The sequence below is a fragment of the Capricornis sumatraensis genome, chromosome 10, assembly GCF_032405125.1.
Source record: "Capricornis sumatraensis isolate serow.1 chromosome 10, serow.2, whole genome shotgun sequence".
Classification (NCBI taxonomy): domain Eukaryota; kingdom Metazoa; phylum Chordata; class Mammalia; order Artiodactyla; family Bovidae; genus Capricornis; species Capricornis sumatraensis.
The window spans coordinates 9,667,431-9,690,420 of NC_091078.1; the positions used below are offsets into that span (position 1 = coordinate 9,667,431).

The window sequence follows — 22,990 nt, forward strand, 5'->3', positions numbered from 1 at the left end:
TTTTTATAACATTAAAAAAAATGGCAAACAGCACAAATGTCCCTCAACAGGACCAATAAGTTGGGTTCCTCATGTAATGGGATACTACACAGTTACCTTGAATAATGCTGTGGACCTGCAGTGACCAATTTATCAAGGTGTGAATAAAGCACTTTACAGAGCAGGTATCGCCCTAATACGCATCATACTTATCTTAGGTGATGGGTATTGAGTTGTTCTTTAATTTATTCTTTATAGTTTTCAATATTGGTCATATGTCACAATTTTTTAATTTATTTTTATTGAAGGATAATTGCTTTACAGAATTTTGCTGTTTTCTGTCAAACCTCAACATGAATATACGTCACAATTTTATTATTAGAACATTGTCATTGGAGTTCCCTGGTGGTCCAGTGGTTGGGAATCTGCCTGTCAATGCAGGGTACCAGGTTCAATCCCTGGTCCAGACAGATCCCACATAAGAGGGGCAACTAAGCCCATGCGCCACAAACACTGAGCCCGGGCTCTGCTGCTGCTGCTGCTGCTAGGTCGCTTCAGTCGTGTCCGACTCTGTGCGACCCTTGCCTTCTGCGGAGCCTGGGCTCTGGAGCCTGCATTCCGCAACAAAAGAAGCCACTGCAATGAGAAGTCCTCTCGCCGCAAGTAGAGAAAGCTTGCATACAGGACGGAAGACCCAGTGCAGTCAAAACCAACAACCAAAACACCGGGATTAAAACTTGTGGGAAAAATGTTGGCACCGACCTCATACAAACATCCAAGTTCAGCAAAAAATACGTCTTAGGTTGTTTATGAAAGAAGTCTGACCCTCCCAGTATCAGTAGAGGCTTCAGTGTCCATCTTGTGTGAAAAACAGAGGTAACATAAAGAGGACCAAACAGACTTTAAGAGTGATATTCAAATTGCCTTTCTGTCCTCGGGACAACTCAGCGAGGGAAGAGGCGAAAGAATATCAAATGTATTATCTCAATAAATCCAACTATATAAAAAAGGTGTTGTGGTCCCCAAACCATAGATGTAGAAAACTGAGGCCTCAAATCACCTCCTTGAATCACAACATCGACCTGATGTAAGACTGGTTCTTCGGCCACCTAATCTTAGCACAGCTGCAAACAGCCTGCCAGCTGCCTGGCACTGCCTTCTCCTTCCCACCCATAATCTATTATCCTTCATTTGAGCCCACCCCAAGCCTCCATGTTCAGGCACCAGCACCATCCCCCCCACACACACACCGGCCTCAACACCCGCTGGCACCTCTCACCAGAGTTCCTCGGCTTCCTGCTGTGCCTGCAGCCGCGCTCTCTCTGCAATCAGCTCCTCAGAGATCTCTTCATAGGGCTTGTCGCCGGGACCTTCTCCCATGATCCAGACCCAGACCTCACCATCTGCACCCAGCAGCCACTGGATGTGCTTGTCACTTGCTGCCTCACAACAACAGGAAGAAGGAGAGGGAAGGGAAAAAAAAAAAAAGATCAGAGTTGTAATGAGTGAGGAATGACCTGGGCTGACCAGGGGTACGCAACCATCACATCACCGTACAAAACCTTGTCATCTGCCAAGAGGATGCCAGACAGAGATTGACCTGAGTGCAGTTCCACAGCCATCTCCCCCTCCCATTCCCTCTAGGGGGCAATATGGCAGCCAGGTCAGCCTGCTAGTGCAGGTGTTCAGGGCTGGAACTGGTGTCCAAAGCCCAGAGACCCTGAGATCTTCAACAGAGTGGACATCAGGTGACTCACTGAAGGAAGACTTGTGACACTTCCAAGCCAAGGCTTCCCTGGTGACTCAGATGGTAAAGAAGCTGCTTGCAATGCAGGAGACCTGAATTTGATCCCTGGGTGGGAAAGACCCTCTGGAGAAGGGAATGGCTACCCACTCCAGTATTCTTGCCTGGAGAATTCCATGGACAAAGGAGCCTGGTGGGCTACAGTTCATGGAGTTGCAAAGAGTTGGAAAATACTGAGCAACTAACACTTTCATACAAGCCAAGGCACTTCGGAGCCAAGCATCTTCTGAGTCTTCTCTCTCTCTCTCATTTCTCATCTCTATCTGTCATCTTCCCTGTCTGTTGACTGGAAGCAAAGAATTGGAGACGGTGGTGTTGCAAAAGGAAGCAGCTGGCCCCTGAGTCTCCCTGACCTACATCAGCCCATAACCTGAGCAAGAAATAAATTTGTGTTGGATTAAGTCACTGAGATTTTTCAGTCTGCCAGTTCTAATAGATTCCATTGGTAACCGTGACTAAAATGGAGATCTACCCCTAAGTGGGGTACTGGCCGCAACAGGAATATCAACTGACTATCAGTGCTTTAGTAGTGGTGTTTAGCAGGGTGCTTGGCTGAAGATTCATGTGATGCAGGAACAAAGCAACTGGTAAAGCTGTCAGACACTATAACTTAAAAGGAAGACCCTCATGCCTTCTGAACTTGTCCCTCTAAGAAGGGAGGTTGGAAAACACAGCACTGGGAGTATGCGTTAGTTGCTAGGTGCTGTGTTTCACCAGATGTTAAGGGAAAGAAATGAGTTCAAGGAAGAATTGAGGAGACTTCCCCGGCAATCCAGTGGTGGGGACTCCACTGTAGGGGGCGCGGGTTCAGTCCCTGGTCGGGGAACTAAGATCCCACCTGCTGGGTGGTGCAGCCAAAATTTTTTTTTTAATTATTTTTTTTTAATTTAAGTGTTTAGAAAACAGAAAGAATTGAGCCCAAGGTCATGCTCCCAGCCTTCAGCTGAGCACGGCAGGCTGGTTCCTGGGAGACATGAGACTCCTATGAAGGGCAACTCCTCAGAGGCCGTAACAAACCTTCCCTGGACAGCCTGGAACACCTCCACCCACCCTTCCCTCCCCTCTCCTTCACTCAAGGTCATGCCTGCGCTGACTACAGCACGATGGTTCTCCCAGCTTCCTCCAGCTCCCGGCCCTTTTTCCCTCACAGGTGTTTCCTGAATAAATTCTTGTGTGATTGTCTCCCACCCTGTCTCTGCTCCTGAGAGGAACCAGGCTAAAACAAGACATGAAGGGTGCAGTCTTTCACACTTATTTTTCAAAGAGCCTAAACGGAGATGACCTTCAGTTGAAAAGTAGAGGCATAGGGTAAAGAGGCAAAGGAAAACAGGCAATTTTTGAAATTTGTCCAGAGAAGAATCTTAGCTGTTGCTCCTGACACATGGAGGCAAAGAGATCAGAAGCCTACTAAGTCTCTGAGTCTGGGCTTAATGACTTAAACAACCCTTGGGCACCCAACCTCGATGACCAGGAGGCAGGTTTCAAAGGACCATCTATATGGTCCAAGGAGGATGAGATCCTCTATACTCACTTCGGATGCAGCCAAGGGGAATAATGAACAAGGAGGAGCCTCCAGAGTACCATCAGTGTCCATTCAAGGTCATCCCTTCACTGCCAGGGCAGGGGGTCCTCACAGAGTCTAACCTGGAGGACCTCACGATGCTATAGGCTAGTGACTAAGTGGGGCTCATACTCCTGCCTTTTCCACAGTGGACATTCTGACCCTGCTCCCCCCACTGTGTATCGTGTCTCGAGGGTGTGAGGATGACGTGTCTTTTGAGCCACATCAGGACCTTAGAGAGCCTAATGCCGTACACATGCAGACTGTGGACTTTGGGCTGATACAGTGACCAGGTGAGACTTGCAGGCGCCCCCATTACGGAGGCAGTGAGTGTATCTATGCAGAGAAAAACAAATGCAGGGATGACTAGAATGACAGTTTGGGACAGTGATCACACTGTGTCCAGCACGCCACCGCCTCTCCCTGAGCCCAGCAGGTGACCACTTTTCTCAGGTCCCCTTCAATTCCATGGGGCCACATGGCTGTAGTCTAGGAAATGTCAGGGGAAGTAACTTGTGCCACTTTCAGGCTAAGGCTGTTTGCAGTCAGTGCGCCTTTTTCCACATTCTCTTTCCCACCCACCCAGCAGGAAACTGACGACTCCAAGATGGTGGAGAGAAAAGCGGCCTGATCCCTGAGTCAGTGTTCAAAGGCGAGCCATGCCACAGCTACCCAATCCACAGCAAGCTGTGATGTAATCAGAACTAGACCCCCATTATAGTAACTCACTGAAATTTCAGAATTTATCTATTGCAGACGGCAGCATTAATCCCCCTGGCTGATATATAAAGGCATTGTTATCGTTTTAGTATGTTAAAACCAATGCAGTACTAGAGGAATGCCAGTTTAATTATGACTGATAGAAGCAAGGAGGCAACTACGGCTAGAACTGCAGAACTTCCAAATTAACCGTGGGCAAAGGTACGTGATAATAGGCTTGTCAATCCTGTAAAAATACGTACAAGGAAAAGAGAAACCAGCAGAAAATGAGTAGCTATCATAGCAGACACTACCAGTTTCCTCCTCACCATCCATCCCAGCCACCTTCCTCCCTTACGAAAAACCCCAATTTGTTTGGGAAGTAACAGAGATCCCTTCGTTTCAGGAAAGGCAAGTTTCTACTCCAGCCTCAAAGGACAAATGAAACTGGTCTAAACCCATCATGTACTATTATTCTCATTGGCAAGCAGGTGACCTAGGAGTGACCAGTCATCCCCACTTTTGACCAAGAAGATGTGGGCAGATGTCCCAGTGAAAGGCTTTCTTGTTCTAAACAAAAGGGGAAGACTTCTTAGGAGAAATGGGTTCACTCTTTGCTCATTTTCCTCCCCTCCTTCTTCCTGGCTGGAATGAAGAAGTGATGTCAGGAGCTGCTGGAGGGCTTTTTCAGCTATGAGGAAGAAAGCCACATGCCAGAGATGAGTAAGCAGAAATGTGAGAGGAGATGAGGCCTTGACGATCTGACTGAGAAGCTAAACTAATCTATCCACCGCAGTACACCTCCAGACTTCTTATCATTTAGGAAAAATGACGAACTCCAAGCAATAAAGTTCTTTAATTATTAAATGAAATGTGGTAATACAAATATGAAAGATTTCTTTAATCAGGCAACTATTAATGGTGCATTCTGTTACTTATGGCCAAGCACATTCCTAACTGATACAGAGAGCAATGAAAAATAACACAGAAGCCCTAAACCCTAAGTATACTCATTAACACAAAAAGGGGAACAGAATTAATTTCTCTATAAAAATCTGAGACTGTTAGATGTAAATAAAAAGTAAAATCCAGACACTGCTTTGGGAAAGGCCAAGTATTCTTCTTACTGGCTGCAGGTAATAATAAATCCTTGCTTCTCCCAAGCAAAAAAAAAAAAGTAAAATCCAATTCTGTACTATTTAAATATAACACACACGTAAAAAAAAAAAAAAAAAAGGTTAAAAATAGTCAGCAATAGGCCGTGCAAAGGCAAGCAAAAAGGAAGCAGAAGTGCCAATGTCAGACAAAGCAAATTCAAGGACAAACATGTCAGACAAGGCAAAGAATATGATGTGATAGTAGAAGAGGCAACCCACAAAGAAGCTGTAACAGTCATAAAACTTTATACAACCAACAACATAGGAGACGACTACATAAAACAGAAACTCCTAACAACTCAAAGAGAATTTGAAAATGTATATATTCCCATAGTGAAGAGTTCTACAGTATTTATTTCAGAAGCTGGCAAGTCAAATAGCTTTTAAAGATTAATAATATGAAGTTTTTGAATAATATAGTCAATAAATCCTACTTAGCAAGTATAGAACTTTACCGCCTTAAAGTTTAAGAATATAATTTTATTCTTCTGATCTTGCAATCTGTGAGAAAAATGTTATAGGCCATATTCTCTAATAATGACACAAAATTTAGAAATCAATGAGGGGACATAGCCATCAAGAAAATACTCCTAGAGAACTCATGGATCTTAGGGCAAATCAAAACTGAAATTATACATTATCAAGGGGAAAAGTTGTAGCAAAAAAAAAAAATATGAGTACAAGTAACAGTAAGCTCAAATGAAAAATTATAGGTTTAAAGCCTTTTCTTTTTGATGTCCCAGTGAAGATAAAACTTTCTTCTCCACACATTCCTTCACTGTCCAATAGTTAGGACTCTGCCCTTTCACTGCCGAGGGCCCAGATTTAATCCCTGGTCTGGGAACTAAGATCCTACAAACCACGTGGTACAACCAAAATAATAAAAGTTAAAATTTTTAAAAAGTTTAAGAAAAAAACTCTCTTGTCCAAACACATAACAGTATAGAAGCAAAATGACAAGAACAAATGTATAGGAATACAAGAGATACCTCCGTAGACTCATACTAAACAGAAGTGAAGCAGTCTGCAGGGTGGAAGCCTTCCGGAAGGAGATGGTGGTCACCAGGAATGTGACTCCTACAGCGGAGAGGGGAATCAAACTTCTCCAGGTGAGACAGGGGCCGGAGGAGGATGCAAATCAGGTGCTGGTGATGTGCTCAGCAAGCTCAAGGGGCAGCAAGGAGGTGACAATGGCTGCAAGCAGAGGGAGCAAGAAGGGAAATCGCAAATGCAGTTGGAGAAGCATCAGCTTCAGTTCATTCGGCGACCCTCGCATTGGACACTGTTGACCCTGGTAAGGACTCTGGATTTTGTGCTAAGTGGGATGGGAAGTCATGACAAGTGGAAAGTGGGGAAACTGACATAATCTCATGGATAGTTCAAAATGCTCACTCTCCCCGTTATGTGGAAGCCAGGGGACAAGGAAACCCGGTAGCGCAGTGAGCATCTGTAATAGTCCAGGGGCTAGATAATCATTTCTTGGACTAAGATGATCCTGGTGGAAGAACTATAACGTGGTTAAGATTTAGGATATATTCTGGAGGAAAGAGCAATATTTGCTTAAATTTGGGATATGAGTTGTGAAAGAGAACGAGAAACCTCCAATGTTTCCACTTAAGTAATGGAGTGAAAGGTGGTGTTACTGAGAGGAATAACATGAAAGAAATAGCTTGGATAAATCAGCACTTCTGTTTGGGCCAAGTTAAGTTTGAGATGTCTATTAGACATCCTACAGGCAATCGAACAAAAGAGTTCAGAGGAGAGACTAGAACTAAAACATAATTTTTTACAGGCATCACTGTATAGATATTTAAAGCCGTAAGGCTGGAGGAGAGCAGATAAACAGTGAGTATAGGAAGGAACTAGGAGAGGTGGAAGGCAGAAGTCCAGCACATTCCAACATGTAGACAGGAGAAGGACCCCCAAGGAGATGAGGACAAAGAAGCCTGTGAGGCAGGAGAACAACAGAAAGAGCCCAGTATCACAGAAACCAAAGGGAGAAAGCATTTCGGGGATTAAAGAGAGGTCAACTGTGTCAAAGGCTACTGATGGGTCATCAGGATGAAGACAGAATCGACCACTGGATTCAACAACGTGGAGATCACCAATGACCTTGACAAAGGTGATTTCACGACTCTGTGAAAGGGAACACTTAGAAACCTTTAGAGGAAAATATAAAAGCATATCATTATTACTTTGGGGAAGGAAAGAATTTCTTCTATGAAACATAAAAAGAATATGAGACAATGTTGATGTATTTGAATACAGATTCAGGCTTAAAATTTTCCCACACAAAAAAATACCACAAAGACAATTAAAAATCAGCAACCAACTGAGAGAAGATACTTGAGTATGCGCAACTGTCAAATAACTGCACCAATTAATAAAAGCAATAATAACAGTTAACATATACTGAAGGCTTATATGCTATTCACAGTTCAACATATTTTACATGTATTAACTTATTAATGTCTAGAACAATCTTTCTTTACCAGAGTCCTGTGAGAGAAATAAGCCCTATAAAACATAATTTGAATGGTGATTTTTTTCTCAGTTCCCTAAGAATGGTATATAGATAGTACCAGTCTAGGTGCATTGTAGAAAAGTCAACTCATTACATACGATGCATCCTTTCAAGCAACTATTGTCAACTAATTTGCTCTCAAGACCCCTTTATATTCTTTAAAAATATTGAGCATCTCAAAGAATTTTTGTTTATGTGGATTATACCTATCAATATTTACCATATTCAAAATTAAAACAGAAAATTGTAATATATATTTATTTAAAATAATAACATATCAGGACTTCCTTAGTGTCCAGTGGTTAAAACTCTGTGCTTCCACTGCAGGAAGCAGGGATTCAATCCCTGGTCAGGAACTAAGACCCCACATGCTGCCGGGCATGATCAAAAAAAGATAAAATAATAGCAAATCCATTACCTAATAACATATACAACACTTTTTATTTAAAAATAGCTATATATTCTAAAATAAAAAATGTTTAATTGGGAGAGCGGTTTCATTTTCCGTTTTTGCAAATCCTTTGAATGTCCAGCTTAATAGAAAGCAGCTGGACTCTGTTGTAATACATAATTTTAGTTGAAGCATATGAAAAAAAAATTGACTTCACACAGATATATAATAGGAAATAGAAGAAAAGAGAAAAATCCATGCCTTTTCATATATTATAGATAATCTTTTATTATACCACACCAAAACTAAAGTGGTAGTTTCTTAAATGTTTGTTGTGATGTGAAACCTGAAACAATATCAGTGAATTTATTGTACTTCACCCTATTAAAATTCATAGGTCATGTTCATCTCCTAGTTTTGGTCAATGTATCATGGTGACATAAGCTGTCACCATTAGTGGAAGCTAGATGCAGAGTATAAGGGAAATTCTCTGAACAACTTCTATAAGTCTAAGGTTACTTCAAAATTAAAAATTAAAATTTTTCTAAGCAAAAGAAAATTAAAATCCATTGGTTTATGTTGCACTTTGACAGGATCTTTCACTCATGCGTGATTTAGCAACTTGTTTGTTCGTTTGGAAAACACTGATCCGCTGAGTCAAGCAGATCTTCCAAATGTGGACCTGTTTTATTTTACAATATCGTAAACACAGGTCTGCTAATATCACTTCAACCCTCAAAGAAAAGCCTCTACATATTGGAAACCTAATAAGCTCATTGTGGCTGATATAAGTTTTCCAAAACTTCTAATTTTGGCTTGAAAGCTGGAATTTTATCACTGCCTTAAATTTTATCAGTTGTTTTCTTTGAAGTGACAGAGTCACCTTATTAATTTTCAAATATCCAAGTTTGAAAAAAGACATAGTTTGTCAGTCTTCTTTCAAATAAAAATAGCATTCCATGAAAAAAGAGGCTAGTTCAGCACATAACTCAAAAAATCACATACTGCTTTTCCTCAGGACAGCCATCATACTTCAGTATGCAGCAGAAATGGTTTATGCAGCCTTCTAGTTGTCACACAATAAAACAATAAGGTTTACTGTTTCATCAAGAAGTGAAACCACCATCAATTTTACTGTGAGTATATGATGATGAAAAAATACAACCATTTCACTCCTACAAGACTGGAAAGAATAAAAATGTCTGATGAAAAAGTCTGCTTGTTGGAAAAGATACGGAACAACAATAATTCTTATAAATTGCTGATGGTGTAAGGTACTGATACAATCACTTTGATGATATTCGGCAAATATTTAGTAATGTTAAACATGCTACACATTATTACAAAGCACTTCCAAGTACACATGTGCCCAGAAAAACCTGAATAAGAAGGTTCATGGAAACATTGTCCAAAATATTAAAAATCAGAAACAACATAAATGACCAGTAAAGGAAAACAGATAAACACATTTTGGTATGTTTTTATAATGCAGTACTCCATAGCAAGAAAAATAAATAGGTTTGAACAACACAGACATATCTCTTAAAAAAATGCAGAACCAATAAATTAAATTCAGTCTGCATATAATATAATGTCATTCATATAATGATTAAGCAACATACTGCTTACAAAATATATATTAAAGTACAGAAAAGATATAAGGATGATACATTTTGTATTTATAATAGGCTTGCATATGGGGAGAGTGATGAAGAGTGAAATTTTAGAAAGATATTAAAGTGTGAAGTATACTTTAACCAAAAACAAAGAAGGTAGGACTTCCCTAGTGGTCCTGTAGCTAAGACTCTGCACTCCCAGTATAGGAGGTCGGGTTTGACCCCTGTTCAAAGAACTAAATTTATGTCACATGCCGCAACTAAGACCCGGCACAGCCAAATAAAGAATTTTTTTTTAAACAAAGAAGGCACCATGTTAACCATTAGTAATATGGGTCCATAAGTACATATTACACTACTTACTATTTTTATCTATATGTTTAAATATTTTACAGTGAGTAATTTTTAAGGCTTTCTTTAAAAAAAAAAGATGAAATATGAATAAACTAAGTTCTCAATCTAAGATATTAATAAAAGAAAATAAAAAGAGAAAAGAATTACCAAAGAAAAAAATAATATTAGTGAATATACAGGATATATATTATAAATACAACCAAGCATTTGTTCTTTGAAAAATGTAATATGCTAGGAAACCACCCAGCATGCTTAAATTAAGTTAAAACATATATATATATAAAAAAATATATGTTATACATATATTATATATGTGTCTATATATAATATATATATATGGAATTAGGAATAAAAAAAGAGTGTAAAACAAGAACGGATTAAAAGAGAGTCTCAAGGACTTCCCTGGTGGTACAGTGAATGAGAATTCGCCTGCCAGCGTGGGGGACAGGGGTTTGATCCCTGACCCAGAAGATTCCACATGCCACGGAGTAATTAAGCCCCTGTACCACGGAGCCTCCACACCCTGGAGCCTGTGCTCTGAAACAAGAGAAACCACCACATTGAGAGCCTGCCAACCAGAACTAGGAGGAGCCCCACTCTCTGCAACTAGAGAAAGCTGGCGTGCAGCAACAGACCCAGCACAGCCCAAACCAAATAAATAAATAAAAGAGAATATCATATACTATTCTGTATTAACAAATTTGAAAATATAGATATAGGCATAAATCATCATAATCTTAAATTAGACAATGGTTTCTTAGATATGACACCAAAAGCATAGCAACAAAAGATATATATACGATTTGGACTTCATCAAAATTTGATACTTAAAACTTTTGTGTTTCAAAGGATGCCATCAAGAAAGTAAAAGGGCAGCTCAAAGAGTGGGAGTAAATATTTGCAGATCATATGTCTGATAAAGAACTTGTATCTGGAGTACATAAAAATTCTTACAACTCAATAATAAAAGGACAAATCAGTCAAAAAATGGGCAAAGGATCTAGACATTTCTCTAAAGAAGATATACAGTTGTCCAATATGCACAAGAAAAGATGCTCAACATCTTTACTCATCAGGAAAATACAAATCAAAACCACAATGACATAACACTTCACACCTCCCAGGATGGATTTAACCAAAAACATAAATAATAACGAGTATTGGTGAGGGTGTGGAGAAACTGGAACTCGTATCCACTGCTTGTGGAAAATTAAAATGGTGCAACTGTTTTGGAAAACAATCTACCAGTTCCCCAAGTTATTAAACATAAAGTTATCAAAAGATCTGGCAACCCCACTCATAGATACACACCCAAGAGAAATAAAAACATACCTCCACACGAAAACTGGCACATGAGTGTTTACAGAAGCATTATTCATAATAGTCAAAAGTGAAAACCCAAATATCCTTTAAGAGATGAATGGATAAACAAAATGTGATACATTCATATAATGGAATCTTATATAATGGAATCTTTATTCAGCCATAAAAAGAATGACATACGGATATACGCTACATTGTGGATGGACCTTGAAAACATTATGCTAAGTGCAAGCAGCCATTCACAAAAGTCCACATATTATATCATTCCATCCATATGAAAGTCCAGAATAGGGAAATCCAGAGACCTAAAGAAGACTGCAGGCTAAGTCGCTTCAGTCGTGTCCGACTCTTTGCAGCCCTATACATTGTAGCCCGCCAGGCTCCTCTGTCCATGGGCTTCTCCAGGCAAGAATACTGGAGTGGGTTGCCATGCCCTCCTCCAGGGGATCTTCCCAATCCAGGGATCGAACCCGGGTCTCCTGCATTGCAGGCAGACGCTTTATCCTCTGAGCCACTAGGGAAGCCCATTCTAAAGAAGATTAGTGGTTACTAAAGGCTGGAGCAGGGAGAGAGGGGCCTGGAGGGTACTAGTTAAAGTCTATGGGTTTTCTTGAGGGATGAAAATATTCTAAAATTGACTGTGGTGAGGGCTGCACATCTCTGTGAATATACTAAAAACCACTTAGTTGTACACATTAAATGGGAAACTTGTGTACACTTTAAACAGGTGACTTGTATGGTTTACGAATTATGTCTCAATAAAGCTGTTCTGGACAACAACAACAAGAAAAAACTCTCCTGGTAATTATTTGATAAGGTAATTTTAAAAATTAGTTAAGGTACAGAAATCTAAACAAGATATGGACAAACTTTACCTAACCGACATCTGTAGAACAGTCCACACTATATTGGAGCACTTTCTTTCAAGAGTGAGTGCTCTTTCACAGAGCGCTCACCTGGATAGACTACATTCTCGGCCATTATAAAAGAAACAACAAGTTTTAAATGTTTGAAATCATTTATGGAATGTATAGGGAACCCAGCCATGGTGGCCAGATAATAAGCATATCCATGCGATGATAAGATAAAAATAAATGCTCCCTGAGGCCCCAAATCATGTCATTTTGAAAGGACAGGTGGGAAACAGGTGCGGAAATGCACCTGAAGAATTTAAACCCCAAAGCTAAATGCAAAATCTGGTTTCAAATGAGAGAATCCTAGGAAGCTTTGCTAATTTTTAATGTGAGAAAACCTGGAAAGCAGTGATGCTACTAGCCACTCCGAGAGATAGCAGAGGGGCTGGCAGCTGCCTGCAACCTGCTACTTCAGCATGACTCCACTAAGGAGAGTTGAGACCTGGCGTCAGGTTACAGGGAGTCACGAGATAACCAGGTGATGCCTTTCTCAGAAACTGCCCCTGCTGACCTCCAGGCAGAGGAGGAAGCAGTCAGGTGGACAGGGAAGAAGGGAGGTGGCAGGCATGAACACCTCTCAAGCAAGGGGAGAAAATACAACCCGAGCAGCTCAGCCTGGCATGCCCAGCTGGGGTCCTGCAACATGCAGGAGAGGCCAGAGTTGAGCAAAACTCCATCTGTTTAATCAGTCCCTGGGCTGCAGGAAAGAAACTTACAGTCACCAGGGAGGAAAGAGAGGGTGGGGTAAACTGGGAGACTGGAATTGACATACACACATTACTACATATAAAATGGATAACTAATAAGGATCTATTGTATAGCACAGGGACCTCTACTCAGCACTCTGTAATGCCCTGTCTGGGAAAAGAATCTTACAAAAAAGTGGATACACGTGTATGCGTAACTGATTCACTTTGCTATACACCTGAAATTAACACAGCACTGTAAATCATCTACACTCCAAAAAAAATTTTTTTAACTAGAGAAAAAAATATACAGCCCATGGACGCTTGGCAGCATCCAGGAAAATGGTGAGGGGTAGGCAGGCAGGAGAATCCCATCCCCATGGGCCAAGCTCTTTGGGTACTTGCAGAAGCTCTCTCCCTCTTTATATGTCCCTCTTTAGCCTTGTAGGAGGATCCCCATCAACATTACTACTATCAAACTTCTTAACTTTTGCCAGTATTATTGTTTTAACTGGCAATGACATACTTTACTAGTGAGGCTGAAGACCTTTCCACATGGTCATTGTGGATTTGAAATTGCACTCTTGTGAATGGCTTGTTCATATCTTTCCTCCATTTTTCTACTATTTTTCTTTTGCTGATTGGGGAAGTTTCTTTCATCTCTGGATACAAGTCCTTTGCCTGTTACAAATATTGCAAATATTTTCCTCTCGTTTATCTCGCCTGTTTAGTTTTCTTTTTAAACTCAGTTTGGTACCTTTTATTAAGATTTTTTAAATTTAGTCATATTTATCTTTATTTTCCTTATTTTTCTTGCTGTGTCTTATTCTAAGAAAGCCTTCACTCTCCCCAATATGCTCTCATTTTTCCTTTGATTACTTCTAGAATTTTGTTTTGTTTTTTCTGCATTGGTCTTTAGTCACCTGGAATATGTCATTTCACCATAAGAGTAGCTGTGAGAAGGAGGAAGATGCTGTGCACTGAAGTGTGGGGACCTGGAGCCCCAACAAGCCTGGACCTGGATTCTAACTCTACCTCAACTCAAATGGAGATAATAACCTATTTTGTTAATTTGATGACACACATCTTAAAGTTTCTGCAATCAGGATGTGTCTTAGAAACAATGGTGTATCATGGTTTCACTTACAGCTTTCTTAGTAGTATATAAAAATAGTGTCTTTCAAGCTCCGGCATCTTAGATTTCATGAATCTAAGGTGGGTATGCTGATTTTCTTCAACTCCCTTTTTAGATTTCTGTTAGGTTCAACTTGGAGGGCAATGAGTTTGTAGGAACATTGGGGAATTAGGGGCTTGGAAACCCTGGATTTGGGGGCTGTAACTCTTCAATTGCCCATCTTAGATTTCATGAAACACAAAGGACCCAATCTCAGGTCCCTAAGGGGGTGAGATAAACAGGCACTTCATGGGCCCAGGACAGGTGAGACGTCCCATCTGGGTGAGTTCACCTTCATTCCAGAGAAAGCAGCTGCTCTGAGGCCTCATTCTTCCTTCAATCCTGGCCCTTCCTCCTTAGCCTCCAGAACCTGAGCCTCCATTCCAGAAACCCCTTCAGGCCCCCTTCTCTAAAATCTTCAATGGGACAAGGTCATACCTTCAGTTGTCTGCCAGATCCAGGACGCTCAGAGCTGACAATTGAGGGCTCTGTCTAAGGCTGATCTCTGTCCACATTCAACAAGACTGCACCCTCACCCATGGGGACACCCACACGTGCTGGGCACCAGAAGCGATTAAGGCAGCGCCCCCACATCTTCCCATAGCAGCTTCTGCCTGGCTCCTCCCACTCCCCACCTGGCGAGTCTGTGGGTTTGCAGCTTCTGCAAATGCTGGAGACAGGGAGCCGAGGGCTCTGGCAGAGCTGCCTCGGTCAGAACCCTGGACTGGGCTCAGGGAAGGCCAGGAGGACAGGGAGAGAGCCAGGGGGCTCCAGAGGCCCCTGGCCAGGGCCAGAGTGAGAGCTTTGCACCCTTCAGCCCCACTGCCACCCAGAAAGCCCCTGCATCACCCCAGATGAAGGGAAGCAGAATGACACCCCCAAAGAGTTACAGTCCCCAAATCCAGGGCTTCCCTGCCCTTGATTTCCCAGGATTCCTACATACTCACTGTCCTCTAAGTGGAGCTACTGGAAAACTTTTGGAACTAATAGAGAAATTTTAAAAGGGAGTTGAAGAAAATCAGCATGCCCACTGCAATATGACAGCAAGAACAGGGATGGGGCAGGAGACAGCTTCAAACATGGATTTCCCTTGATGTTTAATAACTTCTGTGTGACGTGCTGAGAATCCAAACAGTGAGTGGTGTGCTACTGGGTTGGCCAAATCATTTGTACAAGGGGTCAGAGAGGGGATAAAATATTTATCACTTTCCCCTCAGAGGAAAAAATGTGGAGAACTAGCAGTACAAAGTGGAGTTAGTGTCCAAGTAATTATTGTTGTTATGACTTGATTATAAAACCACTATTGGCATAAAAAATGTCTTGAAAGACAACTAAACAAAATCAATCTAAAATTCTTGATTATACCAACAAAACCATGGAGAGGGATATTAAAATATCCTTGTTTCTCATCTTCAATCGATCACATTTCATTCCTGATAAAGATAAAATGGGTTCAAATACATATTTTAAAGCTTTAAATGAATATATGCTATTTAATATACACTTTTCAATCGACTCCCTTAAAAAAAGTGATAATATCAAAGGAGTGGGGAAAGAAAAGTTACAAGGAAATGAACATTAGGCAGATACAAAAGAAAAAAGCAGAGTCAGTCAACCTAAAAATCGAAGTCAAAATCCTAAAAAAAGAAATGAGAAGGAAGGACTTACCCAGCGTCCAGTGGTTAAGACTCTGCCTTCCAATGCGAGGGGTGTGGGTTTGATCCCTGGTTGGTGAGCTAAGATCCCACAAGGTATGCGGTACAGAACAACCAACGGGGCTAGAAAACCTGAATACCTCTATGCAAAATTACAGCAACAACAACTGGTCACATCTTGCACCACATACAAAGATTAACTCAGATTAATCATAATTAACTCATTATGGATCATAGATCCAAAATGTAAAGCCTAAAAGGAATTTTAAAAATTAAATGGTGAATTGTATGGTAAAAAAAAAAAAGAAATGAGAAGGAAATGAGTTGTAAGTGCGAGTAAAAAGGTGACAGGATGCCACCACTTGGCGGCTCGGGTGGTAAAGGACCCACAGGCAATGGAGGAGACTGGGCTTCAGTCCCTCGGTGGGGAAGATCCCTGGGGAAGGGGATGGCTACCCTCTCCAGCATTCTTGCCTGGAGAATTACAGGAACAGAGGAGCCTGATGGGCTACCATCCACGGGGTCACAAAGAGTCAGACATGACTGAGTGACTAACACTTTTCATATATTACAGACTGTAGTTCAGCTTCTACAATATATATCACAAAACACAAGTATACTGAGACTGTTAGACTTTTACTGAAGATTTTCAATGTCTAGGGGAGAGGTCACACTGCACAGCTCACAACGTGGGTGTGCTTGCTCAGGCGCTCAGTTATGTCCGACTCTGTGTGACCCCGCAGACTATAGCCCACCAGGCTCCTCTGTCCATGGGATTTCCTAGGCAAGAATCCTGGAATGGCTTGCCATTTCCTTCTCCAGGCGATCTTCCCAACCCAGGGATCAAGCCCATGTCTCCTGCGTGGCAGCCAGATTCTTTATCACTGAGTCACCTGGGAATCCCACAGCTCACAGCCTTCTACTCAAAAGAGAAATCCTTTAATACCCGTCTCCTCAATCAAGCCCCTCTGACACACCAGGCACACCAGGGTCTCAGCAGCTCCCCGCCTGCAGCTGGCCCCAGCCATAATCCTCAGGTTTGCTTCACTTGCTAGGATGGACACGACGCAGCCACAGCCATGCTGACACGGCGCACGCAGGCTAATGGAGGAGACAGACCACACACAAGCAGACAGACGTGAGAGAAAAAGAAGACGATGACAACAAAGGCGGATTCACAGGGACAGAAAGCAGACTGGTGCTTGCCAGGGGCTGTGGGAGGGAAGGACGGGGAATGACCGAGTAATGGATACGGGCTTTCCTCTGGGGTGATGTTCATGACACACAATATTCTAAATGTCACTGAACTGCACACTTTAAAATGGTTAAAATAGTAACCTTTATGTTGTGTATGCTGCTACTGCTGCTAAGTCGCATCAGTCGTTTCCGACTCTGTGTGACCCCATAGACGGCAGCCCACCAGGCTCCCCCGTCCCTGGGATTCTCCAGGCAAGAACCCTGGAGTGGTTTGCCATTTCCTTCTGCAATGCATGAAAGTGAAAAGTGAAAGTGAAGTTGCTCAGTCGTGTCCGACTCCTAGCGACCCCATGGACTACAGCCCACTAGGTTCCTCCATCCGTGGGATTTCCCAGGCAAGAGTACTGGAGTGGGGTGCCATTGCCTTCTCCGTTATGTTGTGTATATTTTACCACAAAAAAAAAAAAAAAAGGTATTTTCAGATGAGGTAAAGTGCTTTGAGGGAAGTCAGACAGGATGTTCTAAGAAAGACAAGGATGGGGCTCCTTGAGGGCAAGGAGACAGTGAAGAGCTCAACATTTAACTGAGAGATGAACGAAGAGGAGAACCCAGGCTCATGAGGATTTGGGAAAAGAGCATTCCACGCAGAGGGACACAAAAGAGGTAGAAACTGGGCTGGAGAATGGGTAGAGGCCCTCAAGAAGCATCTGTGTTCCTTTGAGTGCAGTAGAAGCCACTGGGGCAGGGAGATCCCTGAGCTTAATGTGTTGAAAGGGCACTTTGGCTGCTCTGCAGAGAAAGGTCATAGGGCATGAGCCTGAGACAGGGCAACCACTGAGAAGATGGATGCATTGGGAATGTCTGCAGGCTAGTACAGGTTCCCATGCCCGGAAAGGGAACACACTGAGGCTAGGAGGGTCTAGGCCCAGCAGGGGAGGTTGCCATGGTTACTGGAAGGTTCCCAGGAAACAGAGACAAGGTGGATGCCCAGGGAGAAAGATTGTGTCCCACAGGTTTCATTAGAGCATGGACCAGGCCCACCTGGGCACCAAGTCCAGGGCAGATGCGCAGTGGGAATGGCTGAGAGCTGAGACGGGATGCTGGATCGGGTGTCTCCTTCTAGCCCCAGGTCAGGGCTGCTTGTAGAAGTGGCATAGGATGGGAGGACAGAGAGAGGTGGGCCTAGGAGGTGGGAGCTGCCTCTTGACCCTTAGGGAATGGAAGCAGTAGGGGCTGGACAGCCAGACTTACAGTCTCCCATAGGCTGGACTGAGGGGCAGGCACGAGGCTGGCTGTGTGGGCGAGAATAAAGCACTTCTGTGAAGCTGCAGGTCTGGCTTGCAGTGTGGCCAGTGTCAGCCACGTGAAAGGAAAGAGCAGGAAGGAGAGTAGGGGAAGAGGTCTGGATCCCAGGAAGAGGATGTCCAGACAGGTAAGGAGATGGTCACGGAGGAACCAATTTAACACTGACAGGGACTGCCAATCGTGGCCAGAACCAGCAAGACCAGGTGGAGACGCTTCCTGTGTGATTGCAGCGGTAGGAACACGTGTCCCGAGTCCTGTGTCCCAGGTGACACACAGCTCCAGCCCCAAGAAAACCCAGAAGCGAACAGGAGGTTGTGAAAGCTGCAAGAACCCACATCACATGTGAGCCTCTGCAGTCACCATCATGCTTGATGGCCGTGGCTTAAATCTAGAAGAATATAATGTCATAACACGCCTTCCCAGAGTCTCAACAAACAACACAAATTTCCACCAGACATCAAATTTTGCCAGAAACGTGAAAAACTAGTAAATATGATGGGAGATGGGAAAACATTGTAGGCTAAGGGTCTGTATCTTCTACAACAGGGCAGAATACCAGAAGCGTCTCAGCAAAGTACAAAGCAAAACCAAAAAGATACACCTGCATGATCGGGGGGTGAGATGAGCCCAGCCATGACCATCCTCTTCCAGCCCAGCTCACTTCTGTGGACCCTCCCAGGACCAGAACAACCACCGAGTTTCTGTAAACCAGAATAATCCATATCACCAGTGTTTATCCCTACCCTCTGCAGGCACAACTGGAAAGCAGAGCCGTTCTCAGGGTCAGGATGCACCTTGCCCTGCCGGAGTCCTAGGGACAGCGAGGTCAGGCCTGCTAGGAGCTGAGAAGTGTCTTCAGAAGAGAGAGGGTGGGATGGAGTTCTCCAGGGACCAATGGGACTTGGGGGATCAATGGGCAGGAGGAGGTGCAAGGTCATTCCAGGCTGACGGGAACTAAGCTGTGCTCAGGGATCCCAAGAGTCTGGCACACACAGCAGGACGCAGCAGGTGCTTCCTTCAGGACAGACTGGAGGGAGACACCAGCTGGAAAGGAAGTGTCTGTGAAAGGAAGGAAAAGATGCAGCTGATAGAGCCTGTGCCCACACACCCTGCCCTGAGCCACCCCATGGCTGCTTCTTTCCCAAGTCTCACTCCTGACACTCCAGTGGGCATGCTCTCTTGGATCTGATCTGTTTACCCATGGATTCAAGAGCTGAATCCATGTTCACCAAGATCAGAGCTTAGTGATGCTGGCTAAAGGTATGAATGAATGAACAAATGAATACACGCACAGATCATCCATTGAATTGAAGCACTGAGTTCAGAAGTGAATGAATAGGAAAACATCAGTCACTGGACCAAGGTCAAAGTCGCAGGATATTCATCCCGACTCCATTCTTAGCAGCTAGATGACTTTGGAGGACTGGGCTGTGGCTTCCTCATCTGAGACTGGGTCACAGGGCTATGAGGGCGTTCAGTGAGGGCAAACACATGGTAAATACTAAAGGTCTCGGACAGGTGGGGTGGTTGTTGCAACCCTTTTTCAAGATTCCAGGACGAGAAGCAGACAATGTGCACCCAGACCCAGACTAAGAAGCTCTTCAGCCTTTGGGGCTGAGCCTGCCCCCAGGGCTTCCCGGAGGTTTTCCCAGACAGCTCTGGGACTGCAGAAAAGAGCTGAGATCTGAGCGGGATCCTGACCTGGAATACACACACTCCTCCTTGTCTCCATTCTTTATAAATCAGAAAATTAACTATCTGGAAAAGAGTCTTCTGCACCAGAAACCAAATGAGCTTAATGTATAATTTATGCACAAAAATGTAGATGTCAACGTGTGACAAATCGCAGTAAAAATATTTTTGTAGTTAAAGTTTTAGGCATCTGTCTTCCTCCCAGAAGAGTCACAGTATCGATAACATGCGACCCCAGGGCTCTGGGTGGGTGGGGCAGGAAGGTGGCCTGTCTTTTTCACCAGCAGTGATGAAGCTGCCAGTGCATTCCTAGCGTTGGCACGAGCCACAGGCAGCCAATTCATAGCTTTGCCTCCCAGGGGTCCTACCATGTCTTGCTCAAAATGGGGATTTTATACCCTGTGACAACTCCGTGTTAGACCCAAGGGTGGAAGACAGAATGGAGAATGATCTCACTCCCGGAGCTTTGAGTCTCCTGGGAAAGCCAGGCAAGCAGAGCATCAAAGACACTGACAGTGTGGCCAGTGCTAGGGCAGGGATGGGTCCAAGCAGTCACCAAGGAGCAAGGACTTCTCTGTGCCAGGAGCATCCCCAAGAGACTGCAAGAGGCAGGAGTCTGTCAGGAGGATAAAGGCAGGAGAACATTCCCCAAGAGAAGAATCGAGTGTGTAAAGAGAGAGGCCACAGCAAGATGGCCAGATGGGTGCAGGTGTGTGTGGCCTGCAGAACACGGCAGGGGCTAATGGTGAGCCTGGAGTGAAGAGAGGGAGCCAGGTCACCCAGGGGCCTGTGTGTCTATCAAGAGGCAGAACCTTATCCTAGACTGAAAACTCACAAACTGATCGAGTCTACACCTCACTCTGGTCAACAGTATAGAGGCTAAGAGGAGGGCTGCTGTAGGCAGCCAATGAGAGCGAAGACAAACGGGTTTGTGAATGGTAAAGTGCAGCAGCCACGTGCAGTGGCCCTCCCCAGCAGGGTCTCGAGTACCGCACACCTCAGCAGCCTGCCTGCTTCAGATGAGCCCTCGCTCACAGGCTCCATAGCTGTGACTGGCACCTCACTGCATGGTAATACCTGAGATGTGGGATGAACCCTTGCTTCTCATCTGCAGGTGCTACTACCTTTGGGGCTGCTCACTGTTAATGCAGGTCCAGAGGCCCAGTGGGGCTCCAGCACAACCCAAGGCATCCTCTCACACAAAGACAGAGAGGAGGGCCACGGGGCACCATGCTGGAGCCACTGAGCTGCACTTGCAAGGGAGCGAGGAACGGTGTGTCTCCATTGTACCCTGCCCTCTGTCCATGCCGTCAGGGTCCCCAGGCAGTCCCCTGTGCAGCCTTGGAGCCCTGCATAAAAGATAGACTCCCAGGCTAATGGGATAGGATGCGCACAGAACAAGGGTTTCAAGCCCCTGACCCTCATCACATCAGTACACATTTTAAAGAATGCAGCCTGATATTCTCAACTTTTCTGTCTCCCAGGAGGCCAGGGCTCAGGCCTTGGGTTACTCCCAGCCACCTACCTCGCTTGACCTTGGGGGGCCTGAGGCCCTCGACCTGGGCCAGGGCCTCCCAAGCCTCACGCTCCCTCCAGCGTCTCAGCTGCTCCTCGCGCATTTTGTAGAAGAGGATGTGCTTCTGCACATCACTGAGCTCAGCGAGGAGCTCGGGGTCGATGTACATGTCATGCAGGATCTGCTGAAGCATGGCGCCACCTGGGATGCACTCGCCAGCAGGACACCCCAGGCCACTCCTCACCCTGGGCTCCTCATGCCACAGCCACTCCCAGAGCCCCTTCTTCACGCAGCATTGTTACTCTGCCACAGCTCCCAGCTGACAATGAACTCATTTCCTCTGCTCAGGACAACAACAGGGATCAGGCAGCTGGAAGGAAAGAGGCAGCCAAGACTTGCAATGGCGATCCAGCACCTGGAACAGTCTAGTCCTTCTGTTGGGTCCCCAAGAGGCTTGGTCGGCCTCCCCTGGGCTCTCAGATGATGAAAGAGTCAAAGCCTCCAGCTCTGCAGGCAATGCCCAGGCTGGCCCTGCCTGGCCCGGCAGGTGTCGAGTGATCTGTTAGTGGAAGGTAACGATGACACCAGCTGTATCAATGACACTGCCCCAGCCAACCAGGAACCGATCTTTCCTCCAAAGGTAAGAGGAGGAGGAGGAGGCAGGTTTGCCAATGAATTCCATGTCTTCTGAGTCAACATCAAACAGGCCAGAGGAGCCAGCCAGGAGCTTCTAGGCTGCGCAGTCTTTCACTTTAGTTGCTCCATCATTGGCAGTCTACCTCTTTTCCAGGACGTTGGCCGACTGAGGTAAAGCTTCTAACACTCTGCCTTGGAGGAAAAGAGATCTACCCTTCTTTCTGGCTTGCAGTTAAGGAAGAAAGCAAAATGGAATCAGTAGGGACACCCGTGGGGCTCGATCACAGGATTCAAGGACATGAAGGAAGCAGATATCCTCTCCCTTTCTCCTGTAATGGGCTGGCTCAGTCTGGGGTCAATTGTGGTCACTGCTGATCATTTTTTGTTGTTGTTGTTGCAAGTATCTGGACATGATCACAAACAATACAAGTGTGTTTTCTCCATCCTCTCCATGCCCTGATGTGAAGCACCCTGGACAGAGGGGGGATGTTGCTTTGGCTTGGAGGGAACTCACCTGTCTTTGGCCATGAGGATGGGTAATGTTGCTCATGCTGAGATCGAAAGTTCACCCTAAAAGGCACTCAGAGCTACTCCCAGCTGCCCCTGTATTCAGACAAGGAAATGGGTTCAGAGAAGGTAAGATACTTGCCTCTGGCTACCCACTCCATAGGCTGCCACCTGGGGACTTCATCTAATTTTCAAATTTGACATCCACCAGACACTATGACAGAGAAGGTAATGGCACCCCACTCCAGTACTCTTGCCTGGAAAATCCCATGGACGGAGGAGCCTGGTAGGCTGCAGTCC

General features: G+C 44.4%; 1 protein-coding gene across 2 annotated transcripts in view; it reads right to left on the reverse strand.

The window, feature by feature from the left end:
• The window catches only part of SH2D4B (SH2 domain containing 4B), a 75,610-nt gene extending 53,870 nt beyond the window's left edge, over window positions 1–21,740 (reverse strand). For both annotated transcript variants that reach the window (XM_068982866.1, XM_068982867.1), the window contains exons 1-2: window positions 21,543–21,740; window positions 1,259–1,422 (exon numbers count right to left, since the gene is read on the reverse strand). In XM_068982866.1, coding sequence (XP_068838967.1) covers window positions 1,259–1,422; window positions 21,543–21,740 — 362 coding nt within the window. The remainder of the gene's footprint in view (window positions 1–1,258; window positions 1,423–21,542) is intronic.
• Window positions 21,741–22,990: the final 1,250 nt, after the last annotated feature.